General features: G+C 51.0%; 2 protein-coding genes across 3 annotated transcripts in view; both read left to right on the top strand.

The window, feature by feature from the left end:
* INTS3 (integrator complex subunit 3) overlaps positions 1 to 14,018 on the top strand; it is a 43,698-nt gene extending 29,680 nt beyond the window's left edge. Inside the window, exons 11-30 of the mRNA XM_080915486.1 lie at positions 837 to 924; positions 1,376 to 1,455; positions 1,783 to 1,874; positions 2,223 to 2,329; positions 2,979 to 3,098; positions 3,425 to 3,554; positions 3,944 to 3,998; positions 4,160 to 4,263; positions 4,677 to 4,721; positions 4,904 to 5,023; positions 8,503 to 8,656; positions 9,859 to 9,927; positions 10,698 to 10,773; positions 11,118 to 11,231; positions 11,531 to 11,579; positions 12,045 to 12,212; positions 12,377 to 12,477; positions 12,664 to 12,736; positions 12,887 to 13,043; positions 13,142 to 14,018. Of these exons, the coding sequence (XP_080771612.1) occupies positions 837 to 924; positions 1,376 to 1,455; positions 1,783 to 1,874; positions 2,223 to 2,329; positions 2,979 to 3,098; positions 3,425 to 3,554; positions 3,944 to 3,998; positions 4,160 to 4,263; positions 4,677 to 4,721; positions 4,904 to 5,023; positions 8,503 to 8,656; positions 9,859 to 9,927; positions 10,698 to 10,773; positions 11,118 to 11,231; positions 11,531 to 11,579; positions 12,045 to 12,212; positions 12,377 to 12,477; positions 12,664 to 12,736; positions 12,887 to 13,043; positions 13,142 to 13,219 (1,980 nt within the window). The 3' untranslated portion in view covers positions 13,220 to 14,018. The remainder of the gene's footprint in view (positions 1 to 836; positions 925 to 1,375; positions 1,456 to 1,782; positions 1,875 to 2,222; positions 2,330 to 2,978; positions 3,099 to 3,424; positions 3,555 to 3,943; positions 3,999 to 4,159; positions 4,264 to 4,676; positions 4,722 to 4,903; positions 5,024 to 8,502; positions 8,657 to 9,858; positions 9,928 to 10,697; positions 10,774 to 11,117; positions 11,232 to 11,530; positions 11,580 to 12,044; positions 12,213 to 12,376; positions 12,478 to 12,663; positions 12,737 to 12,886; positions 13,044 to 13,141) is intronic.
* Positions 14,019 to 15,334: 1,316 nt separating this feature from the next.
* Positions 15,335 to 19,525, top strand: SLC27A3 (solute carrier family 27 member 3; the record flags this gene model as incomplete). 2 transcript variants are annotated; one of them, XM_080916451.1, is made up of 10 exons in its annotated part: positions 15,335 to 16,005; positions 16,271 to 16,480; positions 16,634 to 16,792; positions 17,374 to 17,498; positions 17,634 to 17,828; positions 17,934 to 18,024; positions 18,142 to 18,340; positions 18,514 to 18,611; positions 18,700 to 18,830; positions 19,349 to 19,525. In XM_080916451.1, exons 1-10 carry the CDS (start codon positions 15,387 to 15,389, stop codon positions 19,523 to 19,525), a joined length of 2,004 nt encoding a protein of 667 aa, XP_080772577.1. In that variant the 5' UTR covers positions 15,335 to 15,386. The 2 variants fall into 2 exon arrangements, with proteins under 2 accessions (XP_080772577.1, XP_080772578.1); XM_080916452.1 differs by having other exon boundaries at positions 15,558 to 16,005; positions 16,249 to 16,480.
* Positions 19,526 to 23,747: the final 4,222 nt, after the last annotated feature.

The following is a 23,747-nucleotide window of genomic DNA, read 5'->3' as shown; positions in this document are numbered from 1 at the left end:
TGAGTGCGTGTGTCTGTGCTAGTGGAGGTCTAGAGGTTAGAAGAGGGAACTGGAGTTATAGGTGGTTGTGAATCACCATGTTGGTGTTGAAACAAAAGCTGAATCCTTTGCAAGAGCTCTGCCACCATGATCTCCAGCGTTCTCTCTGAGGATTGAATGACCTTCCATAGGGGTCACATGTCAGGTATTTACATTAATAATAGCAAAACTACAGCTATGAAGTAGTTATGAGCGTATGAGGTGGAAAATAATTTTATGGTGGGGGGCACCACAACATGAGAAACTGTATTAAAGGGTCACAGTGTTAGGTTGAGAGCCACGCTACACTGTCTTACTTACTTCCATAACTTACATACATACATATTTCCATAACTTTTGGTATCAGCTTTGGATACTTTCTTTCCCCAAATACAGAGCCATTTCCTTTCCAGAGTATGTTTTTCTGTGCTAGAGTGACACTGTTCTTAAGTATCTCATACCCCGCTCCCGTTTTATGGTGTTCCTGGAATGTGCTGATTCAGGCAGCAGGCCATTCCTAGGGGTCTCTAGGGAGGTGCCCTGCTTGTTCAGCAAAGACAGCTGCAAGCTACTGTAAACATCACCTCAACTCAGTTTATCAGTGTGCCCATGCTGTTCTCCTAATGGGGATTAGGCAGTATACTGCTCGCTACAGGAAAAACCCAGTCTGGTTCCCATATAATAGACGTGTGTGTTCCTCATCCTGATAGGGTTCTTCCATCTTTTACTGGGAACTGAATTTCAAAGCTGGACTGGCCGGGTGGGCTCTGGAAAGATAGGAGCTGATGGAACTAACCCTTTCCCTTCTCTTTTTCCAGTCCAACGTTGCTGCCTCCAATGCCAAGCTGGCTTTGTTTTATGACTGGCTGTTCTTCAGCCCAGAGAAGGATAGCATTATGAACATAGGTATGTGGTTGGGACCAGTCGGCACCACCCTCCCATTCCCCAAGCCCTCACTGTGAGTCCTGGTGACAGCAGTCATCCGTCTCTGGGCATTGTGGGGTGGAGGTGGCTTATCTAGGAGCAATTCCCTTGTTCCTATTCAGTTCTCCCTTGACCTAGAGGGAAAGTGGCTTTGATGAGGTCATCTAATGGCTGCTGCCTTCTTCCCATATCCTTGATCTCTGAATGGGAGGGCCTAGGCAGAGGAAGTCTGCCCTGTCTTTTCTCCGAGCTGAATACTGGTCCAGGGAAGGAGATGAAGACTGAGTACAACTGGGAAAGGTTCCCTGCTTGGTTGGAGTTGGGGGGAATAGACACAGAACTTCCTGGGGGCTTCACGTACACTGACAAACTATTGCTGACATGGAAATGGTGTGTGATGCTGGGGAACCATTTATTTTACCACGTTCTCTAGAGCCGGCTATTCTGGTCATGCATCACTCCATGAAGCCCCACCCAGCCATCACTGCCACGCTCCTGGACTTCATGTGCCGAGTAAGTGCTAAGACTCTTTTTGCCCTATCCTGAATGAGCAGTGTCGAGTTCCCTCCTAGTCTCCCAGTGAGTGTGCTCTGCTGTGGCCCTGTACCTGAGTTAGAAGACACTGTCGCCAGTGGAACTGACCCTTGTTACCAGAGGGTTTCTTAACTGCAAGATGATGACTCAAGATAGAATCTAATGCGTCTCAGGAACTCAAGAACATTGCAGCCCTTTCTGCAGCCGTACTATCTCAGTTTTAGTCCCCTTGACTAAAACCAAAACAGCTTCTTAGTTCTAGTCCAGCAAAACACTGAGGTTATTTCTCCACTTCTTCCCTTCCAGATCATTCCTAACTTCTACCCACCATTGGAAGGCCACGTTCGGCAGGGCGTCTTTTCTTCCCTCAACCACATTGTGGAGAAACGAGTCTTGGCGTAAGGAATTTGTGTGTTAGGGGTAGGGATACTCCCATTTTTCTTTAGGTCCCATCCCCTTTAGATAAGATGTCATTCAGATGGTCACACCACTCCTGGCTCCTTCCCTTGACAGCTGTAAAAAGTGCTGGCTTCGCCTTCTGCTGGTGGCGGAAAGACTAATGTCCTCTCGACACAGGAATTTCTAACTTGCCATCACATTACCATGGCTTCAAAGGCCTTCCTGCCCCCTGTTGACTCTGAAGGGTCTAAAGGTGGCACAGTTGTGCTGTCAACATGTCTGTGTCCGTGCTGAGTGAGCATTGAGCATCATATCTGATGCTGACCTTCATCTGTGTTCTCTATTAGACACTTGGCTCCCCTCTTTGATAACCCTAAATTGGATAAAGAGCTCCGGTCCATGCTTCGAGAGAAGTTTCCTGAGTTCTGCAGCTCACCCTCCCCTCCTGTGGAAGGTATGGACTTCCCCACAGAGCCTTAATTGAATTCTCACTTGCTGCTCTTGCTGACCTTCCCTTGGTGATCTTTCAGTGACGCAAGGCTCTCATGAGGTGCTTGCCTCCCTGACATTTGCCTGTTGCCTGTCATCCCAGTCCTAAGTGCAGACCCTCCATCAGAGCTCCTCGTGTTCATTTTTCTCCTGATTCCAGACTGCCAACTGCCAGACTGGCTGCCATCATTTTTTGTTTTGGATTTGGAATAAGGGCTTAAGCCAGGCACTACTTTTCCAACTTGGCTTTAAAGCAAAGAACAGAGCTGAGTTTGGTGATGCGTGCCTGTAATCTTAGCACATAGGAGGTGGAAGCAGGAAGATCAGGGCATCAAGGGTGGCCTGAGATGCATAATTCCCTGTTTCAGAAAAGACTGTGCCTCAATCATCACTTTTCCGTAGCTGACATGAAAAAGTCATGTCTTATGTGGTCCCTTCCTCTGGCTGGGTCACAGAGAACTTGAGAAAGCAAGTTTGTCCTTCCTTCAAGCAGTGTACCATTTAGGGCATAAACCCTGCATTCTCCCACCTGCCCACTAGCCTCATTCCCCAGAAACATCGGTATGCTGGGAACACAGGAGGCTATCAGGAATCTTTTTCTCTTTACTCACAAGTCAAAATGGAAGAGCCTGTTTCCATGGAAATGGACAACCATCTGTCAGATAAGGACGAGAGTTGCTATGACAATGCAGAGGCAGCCTTCAGTGATGATGAGGAGGATCTTAATAGCAAAGGTAAGGTTAACACCAAGAGTGTGTGAGTTGTGGCAGCCCAAGAGGCCCGTCACACAGGTAGCCTGCCTGCAGTCTTTCTATCCCACCTCTTTTGCTCATGAGAGTGAGTTTATTACTGGATAAGGCTTAATGGTACAGAGCTTAGCTTTTGACACTAAAGGCAGGAGGGTAAAGTGGTCCTGCCCATTTGTAGGTATCAGCTGGGACAGTCCCACAATCAGGGACTCAGCACCTTGAGAGGGAAGGTTCACTGCAAGAGCTATGAGGAGGGAACAGGCAGTCATGGGGACTGTCTCTGGTGCTAAAGTCTGACGAATCATTCTCAGGGAAGAAGAGAGAATTTCGCTTCCACCCTATCAAGGAGACTGTTGTGGAGGAACCAGTTGATGTCACCCCTTACCTTGATCAGTTGGATGAGTCCCTAAGGGACAAAGTGCTACAGCTACAGAAGGGAAGGTGGGTACAAACCCTGCCCCCACCCTCGGAGGCCCAGTCCAGGCGCTCTCTACTACCTAGATGCTGAGTGGATGGTGGGGAAGTTGAGGCTTTATGGGAAATGTCTTTGGCTGATGTCAGGGACCATAGGCTGGGAATAGGGTAGTCCTGTTCCCTAACACCTTGGGACCCCACTGTGTATTATGGAGTCTGGAGCAGGGCAAGTGGGGTTTTCCTCTTCTTTGGACCTCTGTCTACAGAGCAGCATATACTGTCCAGAAGTCTCCCCTCTGAGCTGGGAGCTCTCAGTTCCTTTGTGGGTCTGCATGTGCTTGTATACACCTTGGAAAGTGTCTTGCCCCCCCCCCCCCCCGCGCTGTTTCTAATTTCCTCTCACTTTTATACTGTAGTGATACAGAGGCCCAGTGTGAGGTTATGCAGGAAATCGTGGATCAGGTCCTGGAGGTAAGAGGGACCAAGCAGTACCAGCCTCCCCAGCTTACAACTCCTCAGGCATGCCTCACTGGGAATTGAGCTCCCAACTGTCCCTTCCCAGATGAGACACAGGTGGGCCCAGCAAAGCTTGGGTCTGGGTCATGACATCTCTTCTCCCTCTTGTCACCCAGGAAGACTTTGACTCGGAGCAGCTGTCTGTCCTTGCTTCCTGCCTACAGGAGCTCTTCAAGGCCCACTTCCGCGGGGAGGTGCTGCCTGAGGAGGTCACTGAAGAGTAAGGCTCAGTTCTGGTACCCAGGGCCTCTGAAGCCCCGATCCCAAGCACAGCTTCCTGTAGACTTGAGAGAAATTCTCTTTACTTGGTGTTTCCATGCTTACAAATACTCATGGGCCCTGAGAGTACTGAGCAGTAGACTAGCATGCCTGCCACCAGGCCAGTATCCCCAAGGTTTTCTGCTTCTGGAGAAATTGGTCCCTAGCCTAGACTTTGCCAGTCAGGAGTCTCATCCACAGTGAGGATAATGTCCTCAAATTGTGTTTCTGTGTTGAGACCTGTTTCTCTGTTAGAAAGCACTAGCAGCAGGAAGTTCGGTTGGAAAGGTGTAGGCTAGATGTCAGGTCTTCATGTTACCTGCCTTTAGGTGTTCTCCTTTCATGTAGGTTCTCACGCGCAGTTTCCTCTTCTAGGTCCCTGGAGGAATCAGTAGGGAAACCTCTGTACCTAATATTTAGGTAAGTACTTCACTGAAGAACTGTCTGCCTTTCATCTTCCCTGACAGTGCACAGATGTCCTGGTCCTGGGTTCTGGGGCTCCTCTAGGGAGGAAAAGGTATTCAGTGGGTAGACAGTGCTTTCTGTCCCATTTGTTTGTACCTTAGAGCCTGTGCTAGGTGACACTCTTCTGTCCCGTCTAGGAACCTGTGCCAGATGCAGGAGGACAACAGCAGCTTTTCGCTGCTTCTGGACCTTCTCTCCGAGCTGTACCAAAAGCAACCCAAGATCGGCTACCACCTGCTCTACTACCTGAGGGCGAGGTGGGTGTTGGGGCACTCCCGAGAGCCAGCCTCTCTCTCACACATGCACACCAACCCCTCCCCTTTTGGCAGTTAGCAGCAGTATTATCTTTTGTTTGTTTGTTTTGGTGCTGAGGGTTTAACCCTCTTGTGTTAGTAAGTTTTTCATAGCTTTGACACACTGAGGGAAACTTAAAGAGGAAAGGATTCATGCTAACAATTGGTTTCAGATATTTCAGTCCTGGATCCTCTGGATCCATTCTTTTAGGCCTGCAGTAAGACAACACCATAGCAGTGGGCATGTAGCAGAGGAAGTTGCTCAGTTCAAAACAGAAAGAAGAGAATGACAGAGATGGGCCAGAAATATACCATCTGAATGCCCCAGTGCCTCCAACTAGGCTCCAGGAAAATTTCTGCCGTCCAGTATTGCTATAGAATTGCGGATCTGTCGGTGTTCTCGGGTTCTAATCTGCAGTCTCAGCATTTTAGAGGTGGAAGCAGGAGAGATCCTTGTCAAGACTGGAACGGATTCAGTTGCACCAGTGATTGGATATACATGAGCTTTGAGGGATATTTCCTGTCAGAACAGGACGTTTGCTGAGTGCTTTGCTGGCTGTCTTTCTTCAGTTTTGCAGCAAAGCATGGAGCTATTGAGCCGTACAATCAGCTCTTTGCTGCTGTTGATAATGTTTGTTTCATGTATCCTAGGCTGGTCTCCAAGCTCCTGATCCTCCTGCCTCAGCCTCCTAAGTGCTGGGATAGCAAACATTGACTACTAGACCCAGACTAGGTGCCAGGCTGCCTCCAAGCCTGTTCAGTAGTCCAAACAGACCTTGAACTTGTGATCCTCTTGCTTCAGCTTCCCAAGTATCTAGGATGACAGTCCAGTTCCACAAGATGTGCCTCTGTGACTCAGCCTGGTGTTTTCAAACCTTTGCATCTGGTGTGTTTTGCTGGCCAGTTGTTTATCCCTTGCAGGATGTCTTGATGTATAGATACCCAACATTTTTATGTCTGTTTTGTACATTTGTGAATGCAGCTTCTATGATTACCGATTTACAGTTATTGTGTGCATATATTCTTCCGTGTCTTAGATATATACCCAGGACAAGAATGGCACTGGCTACTGGGCCACGTAGTTGCTTTGTTTTTGCAGTGGTGACGAGTAACCAGACTTTTCCAAAGTAACTACAACTGCAACTTTTTCATATCCCAGCAACTTAAGAATTTTTATCTTTCAAAATTATTTTATTGAGTATTCTCTGTATTTACATTTTTAATGTTATCCCCTCCCTCTCCCCCCACTTTACTCCCCCTCCACTTGTTTCCATGAAGGTTCACCCTTTCCCAGTCACCCTCTCCACTTCAGTGCCTTGGCATTCCCCTACACTGGGAAAGAGCCATCACTGGACCAAAGGCCACTTTTCCCATTGATGTCAGACAATGCTATCTTCTGCTGCATATGCAACTGGAGCCATGGGTCTCTCTATGTGTGCTCAATGGCTGGTGTTTTAGTCCATGGGAGTTAAGGAGGATTTCGTTGGTTGATAATGTTGTTCTTCCCATGAGGTTGCAAACCCTGTTAGCTCCTTCAGTCCTTTCTCTAGCACCTTCATTGGAGTCCCCGTGTTTAGTCCAGTGGTTAGCTGCAAGCATCTTCAGCTGTATCTGTATGATTCTGGCAGGGCCTCTGAGGAGGCATCCATATCTGGTTCCTGCCAGTAAACACTTCTTGGCATCAGCAATAGTGCTCGAGTTTGCTGGCTGCATATGGGGTGGATTCCTAGGTAAGACAACCTCTGAATGATCTTTTCTTCAGTCCCTGCTCCAGTATTTAACCTTTTATTTCCTCCTGTGAGTGTTTTGTTCTCCCTTCTAAGAAGGACTGAGGCATCCACATTTTGGTCTTCCTTCTTTTTGAGCTTCATAAGGTCTGTGAATTGTTTCTTGGGTATTCAGAGCTTTCTGGGCTAGTATCCACTTAGCAGTGAGTGCATACCATGTGTGTTCTTTTGTGACTGGGTTACCTCACTCAGGATAATAGTTTCTAGTTCCATCCATTTGCCTAGGAATTTCATGCAGTCATTGTTTCTAATAGCTGAGTAGTATGCCATTGTGTAAATGTACCACACTTTCTGTATTCATTCCTCTGTTGAAGGACATCTGGGTTCTTTCCAGCTTCTGGCTATTATAAATAAGGCTGCTATGAACATGGTGGAGCATGTGTCCTTATTACATGTTGGAGCAAGTTTTGGGTATATATATATATGCCCAGGAGTGGAGTTTTCATTTCTTGATGTGCTTTCTAACATATGTTATAATCTAGCCTTTTGTTTCATTTTTTGTGTGAGGAGTAAGCCCACGATAGACAAGTATTGACATTAATCTTTGCCCCCAGTCTTTTGGTTTTTGTTTTGTTGTTGCTTATTTTTGTTTGTTTGTAAAGATTTATTTATTCAATTCATTTTATTATATATGAGTACGCTGAAGCTATCTAAGGACACACCAGAATAGGGCATCAGATCCCATTACAGATGGTTGTGAGCCACCATGTGGTTGCTGGGAATTGAACTCAGGACCTCTGGAAGAGCAGTCAGTACTCTTAACCACTGAGCCATGTCTCCAGCCCTGTTTGTTTTTTAAAGACAAGGTTTCTCCGTGTAGAGAAAGACTCAGGGTTAGCCCTGGTGGTCCTAGAACTCAACTCCGTAGAACTCAGGGGCCCACCTGCCTTTGCCTCCTGAGTGCTGGAACCTAAGTCTGCACCACCATGCTTAGTTTATCGTTTTGTAAGCTGGTCTGATGTAGCTCAAGTTGGCCTCAAACTTGCTTTGTAGGTAAGAATGACTTTGAACTCCTGCCTATGCCTCCCAAGTACTGACTCCTACTTGGAGGTTTTGTTTCGCTTTGAGACAGGTTTTCAAAGCCTTCAAAGATCCTCGTGCCTCCTCCTCCCGAGAGCTGGATTCCATGTGTGCTGCTGACCCAGCGTCCTAACTGTTCTCCTCTGAGAGACATGGTGTCAGTTCTTACATCTAACCTAAGTTCTGTTAGGCTTTGCATACGGTGTCAGTTGCTACTTCTCTGGCATGACAGGAATCCTTCCCTGTGCTCTCAGGGGACATTCCACTCACTGACGATGTTAGGGCTTTGGGGAATCTGGACATAGTGGTGGACACCTGTAATTCTAGCATCTTTGGCAGGGAGTGGCAAGTAAATCTCTGTAAGTGTAAGGTCAGAAAGTGAGTCATTATGACAGCTATGGCTATATAGAAAGGCCATGTCTAAATAAACACAAAGGAACACAAAACAAAAGCCAGCATTGGGAGAGAGAAAAAGTGTCTCCTGACCCCAAAACTGCTGGGCTCTTGGAGAAGATATGGAGGGAAGTGGGTTCCATGAGTACTGAGTTTGCAGAGTAGAATAGGCATCTCTCTGGGGGATGTTTGAGGCCCTGGTGCTGGGTTGCACTGTGGGCTTATGCCCAACTGGTTTTGTAGCAAAGCCGCCGCAGGAAAGATGAACCTGTACGAGTCATTCGCCCAGGCTACCCAGCTGGGTGATCTGCACACCTGTCTAATGATGGACATGAAGGCTTGCCAAGAAGATGATGTGCGGCTGCTGTGCCACCTCACACCCTCCATCTACACAGAGGTCAGTGCCTCCACAAGGGTCCGTGTTGGGTGGGGGACGGCAGCAGTTCAGGTCTCACACCCAACCTTAGTACATGTGCTCGGTGTTTTTGTTCTTGGGTTTTTGTTTTGTTTTGAGACAGTCTCATTCTGTGTCCCTGACTGACCTATAGACTAGTGAGTGGGTGATCCCCCTTCTCAGCCTTCCATGTGCTCCCGCACAGGCGTGAGCCACCTTACCTGACTACTGCATACTCTTGAGTTGTTACCCATGTGCTCACCTACTTTAGTGCTCATTGCCTCCCATGGCATGGCTGCCTTCCTTCATCTCTGATATAAGCTGGAGCTTTTGTCAAGCTCCTATAAGTCCTAACTCTGGTTCAGCTGTAATGTGAGCCATTACCTAGTGACTCAGATTCTCAAGTTTAGCTCTATCTTCTGGGCCAGGATGGGTCTGTTAAACCAGAAAGATACCCAAGCCTTTTTTGATGACTAAAAGGCCTGTCCTCTGTAGTGGAGGATCACTTTCATTTCCCTGATGGCTTAAATCTCTCAGAGTGGGATATAGGAGGAGGTGTCAGCTCTTCCTGCTCATTGCAAATGTTCCCAGGAAGAAGGAAATGAGGGCTCGTGGTGTGGGCATGGCAGGAGGAACTGTGATCACAGCCAGGCCTGGAGGGAGGAGGGGTATAGTGGTATCCCCTCCCTGATCTTTCTCTGCATGAGAACTTACTCGAGCACACACACGCACACGCACATGCACGCACGAACGCACGCACATGTACGCACACTTGTTTTGCTCTTGAACCTTTTTTGTGGCTGAGTCTGCTCGGGTTGGATCTCTCCATTGCCAGGCATACAAAGGTTTGTTTAGTTACTCTCCTCATAGAACTGGTCTTTATGTTCACTTCCTGTCGGCCCTGCTTTATCTCTTAGCAGCAACCCCACCCCCACACCCCCCCACACACACCCCCACCCCCACACACCCCCACCTCCACACACACTCACACACACACCATTCCTTTTTTCAAACACAGTCTGCTAATGATGGACATACACAGATACTGAAGTCTGGGGTTTACAGGGCTTTGATTCCCAGATTTGTAGCTGTTTGGCTTTGTGCAGGACCAGAACCCTGGTTTGTGATAAGGAGTGTGACAGGCTAGATGAAAGAAATGTGGGCCAAGGATCTGCCCACATTTCTGCTTTCTTTTTTCTCTATAGTTTCCAGATGAAACCTTGAGGAGTGGGGAGCTGCTGAACATGATTGTGGCTGTTATTGACTCTGCACAGGTAGACATTGAGCTTTGACATTTCCAACAAGGCCCGGGGGCAGGACTTGGGAAATGAGGGTCCGTGCTCTCTCCCTCGGCCTGTGCATGAAAGCCCACATCCCTCAGCTCTGCCTCCTGCTGCATGTGGGTGCCGTTCAGACCATTAGGGCTAGGAAGGGCAAGAAAAGCTCAAGAGAGGCTGGGGTCAAGCCCATCCTCCCTGATAGTTCTCCATGCTCTCTGGAAGCTCATATTTGTGCAGGGAAAGCCGAGGGCGGGCAGGTGTGCATGCGTGGGCAGGTGTGTGTGTGTGTGTGTGTGTGTGTGTGTGTGTGTGTGTGTGTGCATGCATCTCATTCATGTGTTCTGCCCTTGCCCGGATTTCTCTTCAGCTCATAATAAAAATGTTTGGGACATTTCTACTTGACCTTCCCTATGCACAGGTCCCCTAGAGAGTGTAGCGTTGCATAGGTCCATATCTGAATAGGTGGGCCTCAATTCTACTCTTATCCACTCAGTTCCCACCCAGAGAGGGACTCAGCACAGAGAATTCTTCCTTTGCCTTTCCCTGCCCATACTGAGTCAGAGCTCAGCCTGCCAGGGTCTTCTCTTTTCAGTCCTAGCTCGCCAGGTAGGGGGTTCCTTTTCTTTCCTTAACAGGCCCATTCCCCTGCAAGCCTATTGCTCTTGCACCTGACCCCTTCACCCTTCAGAATCTGTGTCATGCCTTACCCTCCTGCCCTTCGGCCTCTCTTAGAGCTAATGGGTCGAATATTTCCTTCTGCCTAGCTTCAGGAGCTAGTCTGCCATGTGATGATGGGGAACCTGGTCATGTTTCGGAAGGACTCAGTCCTCAATATACTCAGTAAGTAACTAGGTCTCCCAGATACCGGGGAGAGCAAAGGGACATCAACTGTGTTTAGCACTGACAGGAAAGTGGTTTTGGGTAGGAAGTAGAAAAGTAGAATACCATGGCATCTGATGTCCGTGTGCTGCTCTGTAGCAGGAGAGGCTTTTTCCCCTCATCTTTCCAGCCCTGGGGTTGTTGGGAATGTAGCCATTCTCCAGAGACACTAGCAGTCCATGTAGTCTGGGAACAGACAGGATCTAGATTTGGTTGGGATAGTACTAGTCGGTGGGTTGGCCATGTGTGAGAGACCACAGGCAGACAGACACACAGACCAGAGGGGTTTCTTCTGTCTCTTTCAGTTCAGAGCCTAGACTGGGAAACTTTTGAGCAGTATTGTGCCTGGCAGCTCTTCCTGGCTCACAACATCCCCCTGGAGACCATTATACCAATTCTGCAACACCTCAAATACAAGGGTGAGTAGGACCGTGGGCTGTGGGAGGAGAGATGAGGCCTTCAGACTTCTGAAATAATCCAGAATCACCTCCTCACCACCGAGACATACTGTGCTGTGGAGACGGCCCTACAGGCCTTCTCTGAACAGAGAGAGATCTAGGCCTCAGCAGCTGCAGACTGAGTGAGGTGGTGAAGTCTTCCTGGTTCTTGGTCAAGATTGCTCTTTCTGTTCCAGTGGTTGTTGGCTGGAGGGGTGGAAGAGGTACCTTTCTCTCCTAAAATGACACATTCTTCTGAACACCTCTCTCCTCCCCAACAGAGCACCCAGAGGCCCTGTCCTGTCTCCTGCTTCAGCTCCGAAGAGAGAAGTGAGTTCTTGGTGGCACTTGGGCCTTGCTCCTTTGGCCATGCTTTCTTCCATAGCCATGGCTGTCCGCCTTCCCTGTCCTGAGGTGGGACGCAGGGACAGAACATCCCTGTTTCCCCCTGTGCCCCTTATTCCTTACTCCTCAGCCTGTGACAGGCTCATCAAAAGGGGAAGGTCAGAGGCAAGGGACCACAGCTGCCAAGATCCAGCTGCTAAGACCCTAGAGAGATTGGGAAGTTGGAGAGGGCCCCGTGGGGACTGTAGCATTGCCTCCTCCCACCACAGAAGTAGAGGAATCTCACTTCTCATCTGGCTTCTACAGAGAACAGAACCAGGCATTCCTTGGCCCAAAGAGCAGGGGGAGAGGGATGTGAGAGCGGGAAGCCACAGGGGCCAAGAGGCTGGGGTTTGGGAAATCCGTAAGTGGCACTGTGTGTGCATGGACCCAGCATGCTTGGATTCTTAGGCCCAGTGAGGAGATGGTGAAGATGGTGCTAAGCAGGCCCTGCCATCCTGATGACCAGTTCACCACCAGCATCCTGAGGCACTGGTGCATGAAGCACGATGAGCTGCTGGCAGAGCACATCAAGGCCCTGCTCATCAAGAACAACAGCCTTCCCCGCAAGAGGCAGAGGTGGGCACGGCGACTGCCGCCCAGATTGGTCTGTGGGTGACATGGGATGGTCACCCCTAACACCCTCGAGTCCTCCCTTGCACGGTGTCACTTAGGACAGTCTCTGATCTAAGGAGGGACACAGGAGGAGTGGACAGTATTTGACTCTCTGCCTCCCCATGTAGCTTAAGAAGCTCTAGCAGCAAGCTGGCCCAGCTGACCCTGGAACAGATCCTGGAACACTTGGATAACCTAAGACTCAACCTAGCCAACACCAAGCAGAACTGTATGCTGCCTCTCTTCTTGCTCCCTTCTTTTTGGGCCCGTCTGGGGGAGGTGCTGCCCTGGTCGGATCCCCTACAGCCCCCTGGGGCAGGGTTGAGATTCCAGGACTACTGCTCGGACCACAGAAGAAACAGCTTTTTCTGTGTAGTAAGCTTCCTGATACACTGACTCTGCTTCCCTTCTGCAGTTTTCAGCCAGACACCAATCCTCCAGGCGCTACAGCATGTCCAGGCAAGCTGTGATGAAGCTCACAAGATGAAGTGAGGTTCTTTCTACTTTGGGCCTTGGGGAGGTCTGCTGGGGACATCAGCTTAATGACCAGCAAGACCCCTGGAGTTGAGAAACAGACTTGACTAGGTGTCGAGGTGGGAGGGACCTGGGCATCTCAGAAAGCCTGTCCTATCTCTTAGGTTTAGTGACCTCTTCTCCCTGGCGGAGGAATATGAGGACTCTTCCACTAAGCCACCCAAGAGCAGGCGGAAGGCAGCTCTGTCCAGCCCTCGAAGTCGAAAGAATGCTGCCCAGCCCCCCAATGCTGAAGAGGAGTCAGGCTCCAGCAGTGCCTCGGTGAGCCTCTCAGCCAGTGCACAGGAAGGAGTGATGGGTGCGGGTGGGGTGCGGCTGCCCAGGTTAGTGATGGCCTTCTGCTCCCTCGTTTCTTCCAGGAGGAAGAAGATACAAAGCCTAAGCCCACCAAACGAAAACGAAAAGGCTCCTCTGCTGTGGGTTCTGACAGTGACTGAGGCCTGGCATTCCCACCCTGCCCCAGCCTGAGAATCGTCCATGCAGCCCCACCCTCCTCTTATCCCAGAGCCTCTCTTCACCCCTCTTCACTGCTGCTCCCACTGGTAGGGTCTCACAGCAGCCAGAGGCTGTGCAGAAGCAGATCATGGTGGAAGTCCTTTGCCCCTGGCTCCTCCCCAAGTCTCCAAAGAGCCATTTGGACAGAGAAGGGAGTGATCAAGAGGCTGCTGGACAGAGAGGCTGGGATGACAGCTGATGCTGTGTGAGTGGGCATTCCTTCCTGCTTCCCTTCAGTCTGCATTTGTAGTCTGTGGACGGTGGTCATTACACCAGTGTGAACTGGGCTTCTGACCTGGTGTGGGCGGTGCCCATCTCGGCAAATGCCACAGTCTTCAGAAAAAAACCCAATGACGGCGTGAGAGGCTCTTGCTGCACCTGGGATGCTTGGGTTGGCCCAGCATTGACACTTCAAGCTGAGCCAGAGCCCAGGGGAGTCCCGGAGGCAAGTTCCTCAGAACTGTCAAATGGCCTGATTTCTGTGGTTCTGTTTTTGCTTTTTCTTTTGGCAAAGATAATCGAGTTTTAAATTGTTTTTAAGTGATAATGAAACAAGCCAGAACATCTTTTGTGCCTGAGTTGACATTTGTATTCATCCTGTGTGTGTAGGTGCCTCTATTTAATTTGATGTCTCTACTTGTACCCTCCCCCCCCATGCAGTGTCTCCAAGAGGGACTTGGCTTTGTCCGCTAGAGTGTGAGTCAGGCATCTAACCTTTCCACTTAGAAGCTGATACCGACATCTTCCCGCAGGGTGATGCCCATTGTTTCTCAGGAACTTCATCTGTAGGGATGTGGGGTAGGGCAGGGAGGGGTAGCTTAGTAGATAAAGCACTTGCCACAGAAGCATGAGGACCAGAGTTCTGATCCCAGAACCCGTGTAAATCTTAGGTTGTTGTGGAGGCTTGCCTGTGATCCCAGAGCTCAGAAGGCAGAGACTGGATCCCTGGAGTCAGATGACTAGCTAGCTACGCTAATATCAGTGGGCTCGGGGTTCAAGTGAGAGACCCTATCTACCTCATTGAATGAGATGGGGAGTGATCTAGAATTCCTGGCTTTTACTTTGGGCTTCCACACCCCTGATTATGTGCACATGGTCCACATACCTAAAACCTCTGTATCGTCCAAAAGCTAGTATTTGTCCTCCACCGTTTCCAAGGGTTTGGGCAGCGAAGGATGCTCTACATTGACATTTGAAGGAGAGAGGATGAAAGTTCAAATACCAGGGACAGGAGATGCTCTTCCAGTCTGGCTGCTTACTGTTCCTATAGTCCCAGGCTGTGCTTTTAGCTTCCCAGGCGCATTGACTCAGCCTGGACATCTTCCTCTTCTGAGAATCCATGTTCCTTTAAAGCCACTACTTTTGAAAACTAAACCACCAGAGGTTTCTTTTTCTTCCTCTTTCCCATCCCCAGTTTCCAACACACCGATTAAAACCAGGATGGGAAGCATTTGCTGGCTGGTCCCAATTATTGTATCCTTGCCTAAAATGAAGGGCCTCCCTCCAAGAATCTGGCAGATTGGCCTCCACCTTTCCCCTACTTAATTCTCAGGCTTCCACCCGTTCCCTGGGGGTTGCTCTTGCTGCTGGTAGCTGGAGACAGCACTTGGCTCTGGCTCTCTTGCCCAGACTTGCAGAACCGACCTGGCCAGAGGCCAGATTCTTCAGTCTCCTTGGAAAGAGAGCAATGGTACCATCCCATCACTGGTGACAAAGAACAGCCAAAGGAATGAATGGCAGACGTGTCCTGGCTTCTGGATCAGAACTCTAAGCCAACCAATAGCTCAGATGGCCCTGAAAATGCATAGCTGTGGTGTTGAGGGTAGCACCTATTCAGACAAACTGCTGGCCACCAGCAGTCAAATTCCAGAGCGAGCGTGCCTAGGGCGGGGCCTGGGCTGTGGGGAGGGCCGGGCCGCCCCCGACTCGCACTCCTGGCTCCCGCGCCACACCGCAGAAGCTGGGTGGGAAGGGCGGGTGCCGGCGCACGCGCGCCACGTTCCCGGGAAGAAGGGTTTTCGGAGCCGGCCCAAGGCGGGCTCAGGGTCTAAGGAAGGACCACCTTGAGTTTGCGTGAGCTGCTGGGACGGACTAGAGGAAGAGGGCACCATGGCGGCCCTCCTGCTGCTGCTGCCCCTACTCTTGCTGCTGCCTCTGCTGCTGAAGCTAGACCTCTGGCCTCAGCTACGCTGGCTGCCGGCGGACCTGGCCTTCACAGTTCGCGCCGTCCGCTGCAAAAGGGCCCTTCGAGCGCGCGCGCTGGCCGCAGCGGCCGCGGACCCGGAGAGCCCTGAGGGCGGATGCAGCCTGGCCTGGCGTCTGGCGCACCTGGCCCGGGAGCAGCCGACACACACCTTTCTCATCCACGGCGCACGGCGCTTCAGCTACGCGGATGCGGAGCGCGAGAGCAACCGGATTGCTCGCACCTTCCTGCGCGCACGGGGCTGGACCGGGGGCCGCCAAGGCTCGGGCAGGGGCTGCACTGAGGAAGGCGCACGCGTGGCGCCTGCGGCTGGAGACGCGGCTGCCGGAGGGACGACCGCGCCCCCTCTGGCACCCGGGGCGACTGTGGCGCTGCTCCTCCCAGCGTGCCCGGAATTCCTATGGCTTTGGTTCGGGCTGGCCAAAGCTGGCCTCCTCACGGCCTTCGTGCCCACTGCTTTACGCCGAGGGCCCCTGCTGCACTGCCTCCGCAGCTGCGGTGCGAGCGCGCTCGTGCTGGCCACAGGTAAGGCTGAGAGCCAGAGAGGGCGTGCCTGGTCCCTAAACCCGGGGTGCAGAAGTGAGTAGGGAAAGGAGGCCCTGAGTTTGGGAAGGGATGTGCTAAACTGAAAGGATTCTTAAGAAGCCTTAGAGGTCTCAGGCAAGATGTGGGATCCCCACGGTGCCACCCGCACCCTAGAGAGTTGTACAAGGACATTGCAAACCAATGGGTGATGAAGGCTTTAGGAGTAGCTGGAGACCCTTGAAGCTGGCTTTGCCTACTCTTGTAGAGTTCCTGGAGTCCCTGGAGCCGGACCTGCCGGCCTTGAGAGCCATGGGGCTCCACCTATGGGCGACCGGCCCTGAAACTAATCTTGCTGGAATCAGCAATTTGATGTTGGAGGCAGCAGCCCAAGTGGATGAGCCGGTGCCGGGGTACCTCTCTGCCCCCCAGAATATAATGGACACCTGCCTGTACATCTTCACCTCCGGCACTACTGGTGAGGACTGGATACAATACTTCTCAGATACTGACGCAGAGGGGAGAGGACTGGGAGGTCTTTCAGGTCACCCTGGGCACTATCCCAGACACCTACTTTCTCAGGACACCGCTCAGGCCCTTCCTCTGACTACGCCTGTCTTGCTCCCTTCAGGTCTGCCCAAGGCTGCCCGAATCAGTCATCTGAAGGTCCTCCAGTGCCAGGGATTCTACCAGCTTTGTGGAGTCCACCAGAAGGACGTGATCTACCTCGCACTCCCCCTGTACCACATGTCTGGCTCCCTGCTGGGCATCGTGGGCTGCTTGGGCATTGGTTAGTCTCTCTCCTTGGGCATTATTCAGTCTCTCACATATTCCTCTAGCACAGTGGCTCTCAACCTTCCTAATGCTGCGACCCCTTAACAGTTCCTCACGTTGTGGTGACCCCCAAACCATAAAACTATTCCGTTACTACTTGAGAACTGCAATTTTGCTACTGTTATCTAGACATATGATATGGGACCTGAGGGAGCCGTAACCCATGGGTTGAGAGCCACCGAGCCTCTGTCTAGCAAGTGCTGAAGTATGCCTTCCTTGCCAGGGAATTTTCCTGAGCCCTAGAGAGAGGGAGGCATTCCCTACTGTAGAAATTCCTGGTACCGTGGGTAACATTACACAAGTCAGAGACATAGGCTAAGCAACTACGGAGGCTACACAGTTCACAGTGTCTAGACGCCAGAGAGGACAGAAGGGTTGTGTCAACCCAGAACGGAATATCAGCCTCGCCAAACACAAGCGGGGAAGGGCTTGGCCACCACAACATGCTAAAGATATGGCTCTAGCAGGTCCTTCGTAGGGAGCAGGGGTGGCTAGAGTCTTCTCTTGACCCTCCCTTCTCTTCCTTCTTTCTGGCAGGGGCCACCGTGGTGCTGAAACCCAAGTTCTCAGCTAGCCAGTTCTGGGAGGATTGTCAGAAGCACGGGGTGACGGTGTTCCAGTACATTGGGGAGTTGTGCCGATACCTCGTCAACCAACCCCCGGTGAGTAGGCTACCGAGCAGGCCAGACAGCAGGAAACACCAAGACTGTCATCTGGAAGTTGGAAAGCAGGAGAAAAAAATGGCATCATGCCAGCCCCTGACTCCTAGGGAACCTGTCTCTCTCTCACCATCTCAGAGCAAGGCAGAATGTGGCCATAAGGTCCGGTTGGCGGTGGGCAGCGGGCTGCGCACAGACACCTGGGAGCGTTTTGTGCGGCGCTTTGGACCTCTGCAGATCTTGGAGACGTACGGCATGACAGAGGGCAACGTGGCTACTTTCAACTACACAGGACAGCTGGGTGCGGTGGGGCGTGCTTCCTGGCTTTACAAGGTGAGAGGCAGAGTGAACACAAGAACCCTCAGAGCAGGAAGGGGGATGGTGAGAATAGAGGCTCCAGAAGCTAATATGACCCAGTGTGGCTCTCCCCTTCCCCAGCACATCTTCCCCTTCTCCTTGATTCGATATGATGTCATGACAGGGGAACCTATTCGGAATGCCCAGGGGCATTGCATGGCTGCATCTCCAGGTTTGTACTTGGGTGGGAGGTGAAGCTGGCAGACAACGTTGAACTTGGCGCCTGAGATGGGGGTGTCGCCTAGGGGTTCAGGTGAGTAGTCCACTCCTGACCCAGTAATTCTTCCAGGTGAGCCAGGCCTACTGGTCGCCCCAGTGAGCCAGCAGTCCCCTTTCCTGGGTTATGCTGGGGCTCCGGAGCTAGCCCAGGGGAAGCTGCTGAAGGATGTCTTCTGGCCTGGGGACGTTTTCTTCAATACTGGGGACCTCTTGGTCTGTGACAAGCAAGGTTTTCTTCACTTCCACGATCGCACTGGAGACACCTTCAGGTATCTCTCTGTAACTTTCCCATCTCAGACTTCCAAACTCAGTGACCCCAAACCTCAGCCCAACCCCACCCCTTTCTCAGATTTTATCAGCAACCTTCTCCCCCGAACTTGTTTTATCTCCTCAGCAAAATTCCCATAATGCCTGTCTCAGTTTCTCCCCGCTCTGCCAACAGGTGGAAGGGAGAGAATGTGGCCACAACTGAAGTGGCGGAGGTCTTGGAGGCCCTGGACTTCCTTCAGGAGGTGAACATCTATGGAATCACAGTGCCAGGTGCTTAGACATGAAGGGCAGGGAGTCACCCAGCATCCTACCCCACAATGTAGCGTGTTTGGGCACATGTGTCTTCCTCACCCGCCAGGGCACGAAGGCAGGGCAGGGATGGCGGCCTTGGCTCTGCGGCCCCCGCAGGCTTTGGACCTTGTGCAGCTCTACACCCATGTTTCTGAGAACTTGCCACCATATGCCCGACCTCGGTTCCTGAGGCTCCAGGTAACCAGCTGCTCACTTACCTACCTGCCACTGCTAAACCGAGAAGAGAAAGGACGCTTCTCTGACAGGCACATGCTCCTCCCCTCCCCCCCCTTTGATCTTGTGTGTGTGCACGTGAATATGGAGACCAGAGGACAGCCTTGGGTGTCGTCCGCAGGATCACCGGCGGCCTCTTGTGAGACAGGCTCACCAGTTAGGTTAGGCTGGGTGGCCCCCGAGTCCCGGAGGTGGGCCCATCTCCACCTTCTCCAGCATTTTTCCCAGGTTGAATCCAGGTCTGCATGCTTGCAAATCCTTACTGAGAGACACACAGCAGCGGTTGCCCCACCCACTGGTCTCCCTCCTTATCCCCTCCCCCTTTCGGCCTGGTTCCCTCTCTTTGTTGCCACATAACTTTAATTTGCTATAATATCCCCTTTCCCCATACCTGCCCCTAACCAGAGCTCAGGCAACTCGGGTGAGCTAGGTGGACAGACTGTGTTTCCTCCAGCTCTCTGAAAACACCGTTCTCTCCCCAGGAGTCTTTGGCCACTACCGAGACCTTCAAACAGCAGAAGGTTAGGATGGCGAATGAGGGCTTCAATCCCAGTGCACTGTCTGACCCCCTCTATGTTCTGGACCAGGACATAGGCGCCTACCTGCCCCTCACACCTGCCCGGTACAACGCCCTCCTGTCTGGAGACCTTCGAATCTGAGACCTTCCTTGAGGGAGGGGCTCTGGGAGTTACGGCCACCTTGGTTGTACAGGGGCGGGGGGGGGGAGGGGAGGGTTCTGGTATCTTTTGTATATGGAGTCATTATTTTGTAATAAATAGCGGGAGCTTATCTGGCCCATCTGCGTGTGTCTGTGCGCATGCTCCGCGTTCCTATCCTGACCTTTTTGTGGCCCTGAGCTTTGGCTTAGCCTTTCTGATAATCACAGCTGACCCTGGTTGGTCCTGGAGCAGCCCCGCTGGTTGATGTTTATGTCACTCGCATTGACACTGCTGTCTCTGGAGCTGCTGGATCCCAAAGCGTTGATTACCTTGGCAGAAGCAGACGGAGGCATTCAGAAACACCGCCCCTTGATGCCTGCCCACACTTTACCACAGCCTTGCGTGTGGCTGCTCCTGGGAAGTCTCAGCCTAGTGAAACAAACTCAGGGAGGGGTAAAGAAGGAAATTCAGTGATCTCCAGAAGCCAATCAGAGAGGGGGGAGGGAGGCCTCTGCCTCTAGGTTTCTTAGCCAATCAGACTTCAAGAGGTGGAACATTTCTACAGTCCCTTAGGGTGAGGCTGTGAGACCCTGCAGGGGTGCTGGGGGGTGGGGAGGGTGGATAAAGAGAGGAAGGAAGGGAGAGGACTCTCTTTGCTTCCCGAAAGAAGAATCTAGAGAGCTCACCATCTGGAAGGGTTAGGTGATGAGCGCCAGTGTTCCAGGAGCCGTGGTCGTGTACAGTGTTTTGCTTTTTCTCTTTTTCCCTTCCCCCTCCCCCCACCCCTCCCAACCTGAGCGCTGAACACCCGGCAGGCGGGAAAGGACTCCGTGGCTAAGAGCCCTTGCTGCTGCTGCTGCTGCTAGCTCTCAGCACCTTCCTCGGGCCTTAGGCCACTCACAACTAACTGCCTTTGACTCAAGTTCCGGGGGACACCCGCTGCTGGCCTTTCCAGACACCAGGCTTGTATGCATGGTGTGCACATCTGTATGATGGCGCATACACATAAACCTTTAAAATAAAGAAGAGGGGTTCCCTAGGGTTGTTGTCGGTGTTGTAAAGGAAAGAAACATACCTCACCTCTAAAGCTTGGGCCCTGCCGGCCTCCCGATCAAAGCCTGCATCCCGCCCAGGTGCCCCAGCGGGCTTAGCTCAGCCGCACTGAGGGCAGAGCCCATGCAAACTGAAGGCAATGTCTGCGCGATGACAGAGTCATCAGTAATTTGGGTCGCTGCTCACTTCTCCAATCTGCCCCAGAAAGAGTACAGGGTGAGGTGAGCTTGGGGGGGGGGGGGCAGATGAGGCAGCTGGTTAACAGCAATTCCTCCTTGACAGCTCTGCCCAGGTCTTCCAGGCCAAAGAGTGGGTACCTCCGGCCTCGGGAAACCGTACATTGACCCAAACTTGCACTGTCTGCAAGGAGAGCTGCCAGCCACACGAGAGAGGGGTCCAAGTCAAAAGAAGGATCTATAGCCAGCTGGTGGTGGCACACACCTTGAATCCCAGCACTTGAGAAGCAGGAGCAGACAGACATCTCTGTGAGTTCGAGACCAGCCAGTGCTACACAAAGAAACTTTGTTTTGAGAAAAATAAATAATGTTTTTTACATTAGTTAGTAACATGGCTTGTTAAAACGTTGCTACTTTAGAATTACATGGATCAGGAGAACATTTAGGATTACATGGCTCTTCCCCACACCCTCACATACATGCTCTCTTCCAAATCATTCACTTTACTCAGCGTGTCTCCTGTTTTTCTCTTGGCTCATATGTTTCTACCGAACAGGGCTGGCTTACATGCTGACGTCACACTTTACTCTGCAGCGGAACATTAGCTGTAAGACCCAGGGCGCCTGCACTTAACCACAGACCTGAGAAAGGGACTCCGGTACTGGAGGCTGACCCGGGGTGAACTCTGGTACTCCGTCCTGTCTTGGGAGCAGCTGTTGCTCAGCGCTATCTCCGAGGCTGCAGCTACTGATAGAAGGCGGAAGCTCGCAGGCAGCCTTTTTATTTTCAGAGGGAAAGGCTTTCCCTGTAAAGAGAGGCTCACTCTGTAGCCCAGCTGACCTTAAACTTATTGTGTGGTCCAGGCTGGCCTTGAATCTCCCTGCCTCCCGGCCGCCTTAATTCAAAATAGTTACATTTTCTATTTACCACAATTGAAACTAAAAATAAAATGTGAAAGAATTAGGTTTTCGTAAAAAACAATGAAACAAAAATTAAGTAGGATTATGACAGAGTTGCAAATTCTGCTCGCTGGTGTCCTTCAGATCATGGTCCACCACCCTGAGAAGCCACCGTGGAAAGACAGAGTCACAGTGTTTTACATGCCATCTTTTTTTTAAATTATGTACTGGGGGGGGGGGGGGGTAAAGCCACAGTGTGGATGTAGAAGTCGAAGGACAACTTGCTGGGGTCCATTTTCTTCTCCTAACATAGGCCACCATATAGGTCTTGGAAATCGAATTAGGATCATTCAGTTAGCAACAGACATCTCTGTCAAGACAGCCATCACCAGAGCCTCCCAATGCTGTGAAATCCTCCGTGGGGGACTTAAGGCCATGTGTCCTTGATACACGAAACAGCAAAACAGCAAGAGGGACACCACTTCTCAAGACAAAAATCTGAAAACTATGTGTTACCTTTTTTTTTTTTTTTTTTTTTTGTGCAGAATGTGGGGGGTAGGGTGGGTGGTGGGTGGTGTATTTTTAGACGATTGAGAAAAATGAAAAGAAGTGTAAAATTCTAGGAATTCAATTTTCAATGTCTTCAAGCAAAGACACAGGCACCATCATCTTTGTAAATTGTCTGTGAATGCTCATGTAATACAAGAGACCAAGACTTCAGGACCGAAAACTTCACCATTTGGAAGTAGCCTTGACATTTTCCTGGCTCCAGGGCATCACCCCTCCTCCCACTGGAAGATTTCAGTCACCCCGAAGTGACTGCCAGGAATCTCCTCCTAGTCTGACCTGCCCAGCTCAAGCCTTGGATTACTGCGCAAGCGCAAACAGCGAAAGAAAAGCTGGAGGAGCTATTTTGCCCACGTTTGATGGGACAGGCTACTCACCTGAAGGTGCTGCCTTCCCTACCTTAGCTGGTCCGAAACTAAAGATGAATGGAGGGAGGGATCCAAGCACCTGACTTCTCCTCCACGGGTCTTTAGGGGCTAAGGATGCAGATACAGCATTCTGGGAGTGAGGTGGGACCTCAGGCCTCAGGGATGTACAGAGGTGTTCACTGAGCTCTGTCCCCACCCGGCGAATGGATGCTTTATGGCGTTGCTACAGTTTATCCTTTGAGCGGAGTGCTGTGGCACATTTGTCCTAAGCACACCCCAGATGCTGTGGTCGGAAGGTCCAGGACGAAGCCACACCCCATCTCAAAACAAAGAAAACAAATTCCTTAGAATGTTTTCATTATCCCAGAGAGAACCTGTCCTTTGGCAGTCATTACCCATCTTCCTTCATTCTGCACTGGAAGTCACACGGCTACTGTCTGTCTGTAGAGTTGTGTGCTCGCGTTTGTTTTAATTAATTACGGACAGGAAAACCTCACTCAGGAAGTGACTGTGGCCTGAGCTGGCATCAACTAGCACACCCAGCTTAGACATTTGGTATGAGATCGCACGGTATATGGGCTTTTATATGGTTTTTTTCACCTAGCATATTTTAGATTGGTGTATCTATGCTTCAATCCACTTTGTAGCTGTATGTGTGTGTGTGTGTGTGTGTGTGTGTGTGTGTGTCCTGAAACTTGCTCTGTAGACCAGGCTGGCCTCAAACTCACAGAGATCCACCTGCTTCTGCTTCCTGAGACACAGCAATGGTGGCACACGGCGCTTAATTTTAGCACTTGGGAATTGAAGATAGGGCCAGCCTGAGATACTTCAAAAGAAGCAAAAGCAGACGGAGAGCAAACAGACAATAAAATGCCCGTCATTCAAAGCTTAGAGGCCTGAGTTCTACACTCAGCATCCACAGAAATCAGAACATGGCCAGTATGACAGCAAAATGGCAGATATCCTCACCTTAGCACTCGGGGGCAGAAGCAGGGCAGGTCACTGTGAGTTTCATGTCAGCCTGGTCTATACAGATCAAGTTCTAAGACAGCCAGGGCTGCACAGAGAAACCTCATCTCAAAAAGACCAAAACTAATAAATAAAAGGACCAAAAAAAAAAAAAAGAAGGAAAAAAAAAAGAGCTGGAGAGATGGCTCAG

Source organism: Micromys minutus (assembly GCF_963924665.1).
Source record: "Micromys minutus genome assembly, chromosome: 4".
In the NCBI taxonomy this organism is placed as follows: domain Eukaryota; kingdom Metazoa; phylum Chordata; class Mammalia; order Rodentia; family Muridae; genus Micromys; species Micromys minutus.
This window is presented reverse-complemented; position numbering and strand designations above follow the sequence as displayed.